Raw genomic sequence first — 10,319 nt, forward strand, 5'->3', positions numbered from 1 at the left:
ACATTTTAGGAAAAACATAGTCATGTGGGATCTTGTTAGATTTGTCTGAATGTGAATTTTTTTAATATCAACTTTTTATAATTTTTAGTTATTGATAATTGAAGATATTAATTGTTAAAATAATGCATTGACAAACGTGAAAACAAGAAATGTTGCACTTATTTAGAAACGGAGGAAGTATGTGATAAAATAAAATAAGACAAAATAAGTTGAACAAAACTGACCCTTATAAAGCAATACCAATTGTGAATTCTCTTTAATTAGTATTTTGACCAAAGAAAATTTCACGACTTTTTTTTTTTTGACAGGAAGAAAAATAATTTCATTCATAAGGGATAGCCAAACGGCACTTACAATCAATTCCTGAAAAATCGAAAATTCCAACATAGGTATATAACACCTTAGAACTAGATACATCGCAGATTTGATAAAAAAAATAGCCTTAATAAAAAACTTCATCTGAAGCAATACAATCTGTGAGTTCGCCCTGATTCGGCTTAACCTCCGCTGATGCATAGTCGTTTGGGTGAAAATACTTTTTTGGTCTTCTAGATTCTTACAGAGAATAGTGATGGTTAGATTTTCCTTCTTCATTAGACGAACAAAAAAAGAAATAGAACATCCTAAAATAAATACCATCTTAATGATGGGATATACTTATTGGAAGCAATTAAAAAGGTTTTTGGGGCTTACCACCGGTACGAACACCAGTGGAAGCCCCTACAAAGATTCACAATTGAGACCAAGAAGAAAAGTGATGAAAAAACAAAGAGAAAGAAGAAAGAATGAAGGAAAAACCTTCAAAAAAGAAAAAAAACCTAGCGACGGAGGCTAGGAAAAAACTCTCCCAAGGAGAAACCCTAGAGGGAACTCCACGAGTTTAAAGACTCTTATATATGTTTATTATATTATTATTTGTAGGTTAAGGGTTAAATCTGAGTATGGTTACGTCCTAATTAAAACTAACTGAAACAATGCAACGGAAGTTAAAAGTTTCTTTTTTCTTCTTTTGACGGGATGCAAAAGTTAAAGTTAGATAAGTAAAAAGACAGAGAAAGTATTAGTGTGCGTTCCTATTTTAACTCTTATTCTTTATTTTGAATCGTTTTATCAATTTCTTTCCATATATTTTTATCTCTATTCTGACATATTTATTCCCTTATTTAGCCCTTGCGGTGTGTTATATTTAACTTATTTTGTCTTATCTTATCTTATAAGATTTGTTCTTATTTTTACGAAAATAAGAAAATATATAATCTTATATAAATTAAAATAAGTTAAACAGGAGGGACCAAATACACTATTTAACGTATGGATGGAAGAGTTGACCCACATTCTCTAGTTCTCCCCTTTCCCATTTATTTGGAGTTTTGATAAGAAATGGTTTATAAGTTTTAAGCCGCCGACTAAACAAATATAATATTTTAATGATATCATATAATAAATAAATAAAATATTAAACAGGTAACTCAATTATTTTGATGCAATCTAGACCAACAACCGAAAAAACTATGCAACAAATATAAGTCCATACCCAACTTTCCTAAGAAGTTCCTTATTACCTAAATTTAAATGAGTATGCTAAGAGCATGGTTTTATTGAAATTATACATTTTTCTTGACAAAATACGTTAACTCTAAATAATTACTATCAACTACTACTCCGAAAGCACAAATAAGAAACTTCTTTATTTTTCAAGACGTATGTTTTATATACACATACCAAATGGCCTTTTGTGTATTTCTTTTTTAATTATTTGTTCCACTTGACCTATAACATATATCAACACACGCAAACAATTTTGACTATCCACAATTATCAATTATTTATTTATTACTATTAAGAATTGTGAAAACATGATATTTATATATATATAAGAATAAATCATAATATTTTACATATATATATATATATATATATATATATATATATATATATATGTTTTTCTTACGGAAGAAAATATGTTTTTAAGTAAGATAATATATGTTGACGAGAATATTTATAGTACACCAGGGTGTACCATGCTCATGGTACACCCAAGACTATTTTATCCAAATGAGCAAAATGAGCGACTGAGCAAATGAACAAAATAAATAAATGAGCAAATGAGCAAACATTTATACTCATTTAAGAAAATGAGCAAACACTTTTATTACAAAATGAGCAAAATGAGCAAATGAGTAAATGAGCGAAATGTCCATATGAGCAAATTTGGTGTCAAATGAGCACCTGAATTCTAATTTATTACAAAAATACCCCTGGATGTACCATGCTCATGGTACACCCGGGTGTACCATGAGTGAACTCATATGTTGACTTCTATCACTCTGTTATATAAAAAAAAAAGGACTTATGTCAATGTTATTGACCAATACTTCCTTTTTTTCCTTGGTATGTGTGATTATAATGCAAATGAAGATCGTTACGATATATAGAGAGTACTTCATTGGTATAGAAGATTAGTCTAATATTTTCTTTTTGAAGTTTTAAGCTGGCTATCAAATGTTTAATGATATTATAAAATAAAGTAGATTAATATTAGAAGGAAAATAAATATTTATCTAGTACCCACTAGAAATATGCATGAATAATTAATGCAATCCAATTCAACAGTTTCAATGATATTTCAATAGTCTATTTTAATGAATAGTTCACGCAGTAAGTAAACGTATCAAACACCTCTCTTCACTAAAAATATATAATATATTTAGAACCAAATGAGTACCTTTTTAATAATGGTTCAAAAGGTATTAATAAAATTGCCTTGTAATAATAATTCCACCAATTTTGCATAGCACTAATTAAACCCAATTTACTCATCATTTATAACCATGGTTGTTACTTGTTGCGAGTATTGAGAAACATCCCCACTTGCTACAATTGATCTTTTAGGTCAAACTTTATAAACGGTGATCTTATTAAATATGTTATAATCTTGATAGATTTATTTCAATTTATTAATCCATGCACCAAAATTATTTTTGCTCCATTCACATTAATTGCAATTTTAGAAAAGTTCCAAAATATGTGTAATGTCACTCAATCTGAATATGCTTTTTCTCATCACATTAGTCTACTTTTATCTCTCTTTTATCACCTTAATTAATACACTTCTCTCGTAATGCAACTAAATAGGAACAAAAAAACAATTTTATCAACCATAAATTTTCATCGTCAACGTCTACCTTAATATTGACAATTCATCAACATTTTCGATTTTGATTTACTTTATCCATTGAGCAACGCAACTTCAAATCAATCATACAATTGCGTGTACAAATTATGATCCCATCCTCCCTTGAAACATAATCTCTACATTTGTAACCTTTCCAAAACCAAATCTAACGAATGTAACAGTAGAAGCACATAACATCATATAAGGCATGAGAATCACATTCACAATTTCACATTATTCCTGAGTGCTAAGCCACATAAGTTTTACTCCCTCTGTTTTATTTTAATCTACACATTTACACTTTTCATGCATGTCAATGCAAAATTTTGACGACACATATTTTTAGTTTTGTATTTGTAAAAATTATAAAAAGTATATATTAATAAAATACATGTTATGATAAATCTTACAAGATCCCACATGACTATATTTTCATCCGCGTATAAATCACAAATGATAGTCAAAATAAAATATGTGAATAATGTAAAATATCAAAGTGTAACAATTAAAATGAGACGGAGGGATTACTTATGTTAAAAAAAAACTTACAACATCACATAAATGTGATAAATCTCATCTTTCATGATGTTGTTCCATTTTAAGGGTGAAATAGAATAAATCCAACAACAAATAAAGATGCAATTTCTCCGCATCTGCTGATGAAAAATCAAACATAATAGAGACCTCAATGCCACTTCACTCTCTCTGTAAGCCAAGTGCTGAAAATCCCTCTTCTTTAATCTCTCTCCTAAGCAAATCTTGATTTTTTTTCATTAAAAAAAACTACCCAAAATATTAATTTTCAAGAAAATTATATGGGGGGTTCACCAAATCATTTAAAAAAATTATTAAAAAAAACCCTTTCTCTCTCTATTTCTTGTCTGTCTTTCTCACTCCTCACGCAAAATATTCCTATAATCTGCTTCATAAATTTTATTATATGATATTCTCTCTGATTCCATATTTTCTCTCTCATCAACTACTCTCTTTTTTCTATCTTTAAAGTGTTTAAAGTTTCTGGCTTTACATCTTTGCTTTGTTTGTTCAACTGCTTTAGACATACCCACAAGAAGAAGTTACAGTTTTTAGTCTTAAACACACCATTTCTATAAAAAAAACAGAGGAAAAAAAAAGAGGGAAAAATTAATCATTTTGCATTCTTCAAAAAAATTTGTTCTTTTTGATTTTTCTTGAACATATACAAGATTCTACTAGGGAAGGGTGTTACTTTAAATGGGTATGTGTTGAATTGAATCCTTTGGATTTTTCATTGAAAGAAAGTTTTCATTTTTGGTTACATAAAAACTGTTTTTTTGTGCAAAAAAGTGGGTACTTGATTAAATCACTTGAATTTAGCTCAAAAAAATGCTATTGTGCCCTTTTTGAGTGAGTCTATGATGGATCCAGAAAGTGGGTTTTATCAAAATCAAGTAAAGGTGAGTTCTTTTATTTTTTTTGCATGTTATCAATGATAAACTAATCAAATGTTTTTATGTTATTTTCTTTCATTTTAATCTAAGTTAATTGATATTTGATAATAATATAATGTTTTTATGATGTTGCAGAAAGAATCATGGAGGCAAGTTTTGATCTTGGCATATCAAAGTTTAGGAGTAGTGTATGGAGATTTAAGCACATCCCCACTTTATGTTTATAAAAGTGCATTTGCAGAAGATATTCAACATTCTGAAACAAATGAAGAGATTTATGGGGTTTTGAGCTTTGTATTTTGGACTCTCACCATTGTTCCTTTACTTAAATATGTGTTTATAGTTCTTAAAGCTGATGATAATGGTGAAGGAGGAACATTTGCTTTGTATTCTCTACTGTGTAGACATGCCCGAGTTAACTCACTCCCTAATTGTCAATTAGCAGATGAAGAATTGTCTGAATATAAGAAAGATGTAATTGTTCCAATTGAAACAAGTTTTGGGTCAAGGCTTAAATCCATTTTGGAAAAATATAAAGTTCTTCAAAGAATGTTGCTAATCTTAGCTTTACTTGGTGCTTGTATGGTGATTGGAGATGGTGTTTTAACTCCTGCTATATCTGGTAATTTTTAATTTTTTTTTTTACATTTTTTCTGATTTTTTTTTTCTTTTTTGGAAATTTTTGATAATTGGTGTTGATTTTTAGTTGTTGGATTTGTTATTGATGAATGAGTTTTGTTGGGATTGATATTTGCAGTATTTTCTGCTATTTCTGGTTTGGAGCTCTCAATGTCACATGAGCATCACAAATGTAAGAATCCTTGACTATTATAAACAATAATTATTATCTTTTTACTATTTTGCATGAATTAGTAATACCATAATTAGGTAGAGATTAGGACTTGACAGTGTTGATTTATGACTAATGATTATCATTTAGTTTGAGATTAGCATTTCTTGTATGTTAGATGCTTAGAATATTGATTTGTCAAATCAAATGCAAGATATGCAGTTAGGTTGTTTGTATGGCCAAGATGCTTGTGAACTTTGATTCTTAAGCTTTGTTCTTCGTTCTCGTATTGTCTAATCTGAAACCGCGGAATTTCAATCTTTTCTAAATATGACAGAATTTTCGTAGTTTTATTAACTTAATAGAAGCCTTTTTTGTTAATTGAGTGGATCAGGTGTCCATTACTTTGATTTGAATGTGCTTTTGCACCAGTTGTGATATTATTATCATTTTAGGATTTTGGAAGTTGGGAGGTGGGGAGAGGGAATGAATAGAAAAACTATTAAGATATCTACTCTTATATATTCCTCATTAATCTAGCAACTTTACACTCATTATATATAATCAAGTGTGTTTAGACATAATTTTTTAAAAGAAGCATACATACCATGTCATTCATTGTATTCTGGAAGCTATTATTTGTTTGCTAGAATTGGATATCTCCTGGAATTGTGTTTTTTATTTGAGAATCCGATATTATGACCTTTAAATACAGAGTTAAGCACTAGATTACATTAAATATGAGACACTTAAGTTGTTGAACTAATGAGCTAATTGCAATATATTCAGATTTTGTTTACTTATCGGGTTGTTAAAGAATATGTCGTTGACCACCGACCTGAATATAACAGCAGCCTTTTGTAGAAGTGTGAATGTTTTCCGGAATGGTGCTTTGCCAATTTTCTTTACAAATTATGGATGTTTGGACATGCTTTTTAGGCTTAAAACGTGAGAGTTGGAAAAAGATGTATCTTTAATGAGCAACTTATCTTTGACTAACTATGATTTGTTTCAACTAAAGCGACTTTATTTAAGTAGGTAATGCTGCATCTTTCATACCACAGCTTTATGCACGAGACACAAAGTTTCTCAACCAGATGACCTTATATTTTATTTTTGATGCCTTACTATAGCATGTGGAGGTTTGGGATGGCACAGTGGTAGACCATGTATGGCATATCATCCTGCCTATAGTTGCAATTTCTTTATTCAATTTTTCAAATGCTTTAATAATGAAGAAACATTTGGACTTCCATAAATCTGCAGTTTTCAGAGTCCGCTACAATTTCTTACGCATGTAGTTAGCTATATTGATTTAATGTCAATAGTATATTCTGTGCACAAAACATGTTAAATTAGATTCACTGTATAATCAAAGATCATAATGGTCAAAGTGCTGCTCTACCAAGTCTGATAGTCGAATTCTTGCAACGTAAAGAGAACAGGATTTGTTTTTATGCTAAACATAAACTTCCTTTAACCAGAAGGCCTAGTTCACATAGTATGTTTTTATTTTCTCAGTTTTAAGCAAAAGGTATTTGAGTTATATTCTGTCAAAAGGGTGTGGCAAAATCTAATCATGCTGTGCAGCACTTTAAGGAAAAAATAGTCGGGGGTTAGATTCCATATCACGAACAGTTGGAATATTTGCTTGCTAAGTTCGAATAGACTATCACATGGAGGTTTTATAAATTATATGTTTGGGATTTGCTCGTGGTTACTCTGTTTTCTGCCTTACATTAGATTTTGGATACTAATAGCTTCATACTCCCTTTGCAAGGCAGATGTTGAAGTCCCGGTAGCTTGTGTCATCCTTATTGGCTTATTCGCCCTCCAGCATTTTGGGACCCACCGAGTGGGATTCTTGTTTGCGCCAATAGTTGTGACTTGGCTTTTCTGCATCAGTGCCATCGGTTTATATAATATCATACACTGGAACCCACATGTTTATCAAGCACTCTCCCCTTATTACATGTACAAATTTCTCAAGAAAACACAAACTGGGGGTTGGATGTCTTTGGGTGGAATATTGCTGTGTATTACAGGTAACAGTTTTCTTTGAATTTTAAGAGCTATTTTTCATATCCCTTGATCTCTGTACGTGCTGACTTCACAATGTCAAACTTTGTAATACAGGTTCAGAGGCTATGTATGCTGATCTCGGGCACTTTACACAATTATCAATCAAGGTAAAACTCTAGTTCTAGAAACAACTTATAGTTATAATGTTTGGCAAGAAGAGTGAAAAGTACTTATATCGTCTCTGTAGATTATTCGACTATTTTACTTACTATGATATGCTGTAGACATATTTGCTTTGCAAAATTATTTTGACCGCCTTTGATGCCTCCGATTAAAAGCATATAACTATTTCACTGTCTCAGTGCTAAATTAAGGGGTGATACGATCTAAAAATCATTTAATTGTGTCCAGATTGCCTTTACTTTTGTGGTGTATCCTGCATTGATTCTTGCTTATATGGGGCAAGCTGCCTATCTATCGAGACACCATGAGGTGGCCACTGGTTACCGAATTGGATTCTACGTATCTGTGCCAGGTAATCATTGTTTTTTGCTGATTTAGATCTAAGAATTTTTCCCGAGAGTTTCTCTGTTCATATGTTTGAATCTGAATTTGACATTATATTTGGCAGAAAAACTAAGATGGCCGGTGCTTGCAATAGCTATTCTAGCTGCTGTAGTTGGAAGCCAAGCCATAATTACTGGCACCTTCTCCATCATTAAGCAATGCCAGGCCCTCGGATGCTTCCCTCGAGTAAAAATTGTGCACACATCATCCAAGATTCATGGACAGATATATATCCCAGAGATTAATTGGACACTGATGATATTATGCTTAGCCGTCACTATAGGTTTTAGAGACACAAAGCGTATGGGCAATGCATCAGGTATGTTTAGGTTTTTCCACAACAAATTTATATGAATACCAACCATCATATGCATTGTTTCCCCTTTCTGTACTTCTGAAAATGGTTATGTGAATACCTACCTGCCTAGAGCTATGTTCTTCTAGATCTTCCCAACATATTGGCAGTATTAAGGGTGCCTTCTTTCCACCTTTAGAAAATAAGTTTCAGGTCTACGAAGTTTAGATAAGTTCCAATAATTTCCAATTATTTCATATAAGTTCATGTAAGTCCAATAAGTTATAAGAAGTTATAACATAAGCTTCAATAAGTTCCAAAAAGTTCATATTAGTTGCAATAAGTTCCAACAAGTTCGGATGAGTTTAGGAAAGACAAGTTTGGCATAAATGAGCTGAAGAGGACGCACCCTAATATTGATGATGGTTATGAGATGCATATTTCTATCCGTGTTATGGGATTGGAGCCTAACATGAGGTGATGTTTTCTTGTTAAAACAGGTTTGGCTGTCATTACAGTAATGCTTGTCACAACGTGCCTGATGTCACTTGTTATTGTCATTTGTTGGCGCAAAAATGTCTTCTTAGCACTTGCTTTTGTAATTTTCTTTGGCGCCTTTGAAGCACTATACTTTTCAGCATCCCTGATCAAGTTTCTTGAAGGAGCTTGGGTCCCTATTGCCCTCTCATTAATCTTCATGATCATAATGTACGTTTGGCACTTTGGCACTCTCAAGAAGTATGAGTTTGACGTCCAAAATAAAGTGTCCATTAACTGGCTTCTCAGCCTCGGGCCAAGCTTAGGTATTGTACGAGTTCGTGGCATGGGATTAATCCACACTGAGCTTGTATCCGGGATCCCAGCTATCTTCTCTCACTTCGTCACCAATCTTCCGGCTTTCCACCAAGTCCTCGTTTTCTTGTGTGTCAAATCGGTGCCCGTCCCACACGTGAGGCCCGAGGAACGATTCCTCGTTGGTCACATTGGACCAAAAGAATATCGGCTTTATAGATGCATAGTTAGATACGGGTACCGGGATTTTCACAAGGATGATTTTGAGTTCGAGAATGATCTAGTTTGTAGCATAGCAGAGTTCATAAGGGCAGAGAGCACCAAGGTGGATAGGTTGAAGGATGAATCAGACAAGGAAAATGATGAGAAGATGACGGTAGTCGGAAGCCCCTCGACCTATGACGGGATAAGGATTCGTGAAGATGCAGACTACGCTGATGAAGATATACCGGGAACTTCTGAGCTGAAAGAGATACAATCTCCAATAATCACAACAAAGAAAAGGGTACGTTTTATGTTACCCGAGTCACCAAAAATCGAAGACGGAGCAAGGGAAGAACTTCAAGATCTAATGGAAGCAAGAGAAGCCGGAATAGCATACATAATGGGGCATTCCCATGTAAGAGCAAAGCAAGGTTCAGGATGGATTAAGAAGGCTGTGATTAATGTAGGCTATGATTTCTTACGTCGAAACTCTAGGGCTCCTTCGTATCCGCTTAGTGTTCCGCATGCATCGACGTTAGAGGTAGGAATGGTGTGTCATATTTAGTTACATGTTTGTGCAACATAATTTTTGCATATAGAAGTAAGTACTACTTTGTAAATGATGTAATTTTGGTTTTTTTTGTATATGGAATGCCCACCATGTTTTGCATAATTGAAAGGGGACACATACAATTCATAAATACTCCAAATTTCCAAAGGCATTGCTTATTTTTTGTCCAAGCAATGTGTAATAATTAAAGAACATAAATATGGTTCTTTATCATACAGCTTACTTTTGGTTGGGGGCATTCATTCTCCAGGGCGACACAACGGACAAACATTCCAGACCCCATTACTAGACCCCCTTTTTTTCAGCATTAATGGTCATATGGCCTGGTTTAACAGATACAAACAATTATCAATAAAAAAATATATGAACAAAAAAAACAAATACTAACAATTAAAATATCTAGAACTAGTGAAAGATATGATCTTTTTCTACTGGGAAAACAATCATGTAATATACCTCTTTCGTCGTCCCTA

At 32.6% G+C, this 10,319-nt stretch overlaps 1 protein-coding gene across 1 annotated transcript; it reads left to right on the forward strand.

The window, feature by feature from the left end:
* The first annotated feature begins 3,903 nt into the window (after positions 1-3,903).
* LOC104897414 (potassium transporter 6) lies at positions 3,904-10,063 on the forward strand. The gene is made up of 8 exons (XM_010684284.4): positions 3,904-4,611; positions 4,741-5,227; positions 5,363-5,416; positions 7,180-7,440; positions 7,532-7,584; positions 7,829-7,952; positions 8,049-8,303; positions 8,780-10,063. Exons 1-8 carry the CDS (start codon positions 4,570-4,572, stop codon positions 9,838-9,840), a joined length of 2,337 nt encoding a protein of 778 aa, XP_010682586.1. The 5' UTR covers positions 3,904-4,569; the 3' UTR covers positions 9,841-10,063.
* The last annotated feature ends 256 nt before the right edge of the window (positions 10,064-10,319 follow it).

The sequence above is a fragment of the Beta vulgaris genome, chromosome 6, assembly GCF_026745355.1.
Source record: "Beta vulgaris subsp. vulgaris cultivar EL10 chromosome 6, EL10.2, whole genome shotgun sequence".
Taxonomy (NCBI): domain Eukaryota; kingdom Viridiplantae; phylum Streptophyta; class Magnoliopsida; order Caryophyllales; family Amaranthaceae; genus Beta; species Beta vulgaris.

Coding starts and splice junctions, on each gene's coding strand:
- LOC104897414 (XM_010684284.4), top strand. CDS start 4,570: ATGATGGATCCAGAAAGTGGGTTTTATCAAAATCAAGTAAAG. Junction 5,228..5,362: donor TTTAACTCCTGCTATATCTG/GTAATTTTTAAT, acceptor TGATATTTGCAG/TATTTTCTGCTATTTCTGGT. Junction 7,953..8,048: donor ATTCTACGTATCTGTGCCAG/GTAATCATTGTT, acceptor TATATTTGGCAG/AAAAACTAAGATGGCCGGTG.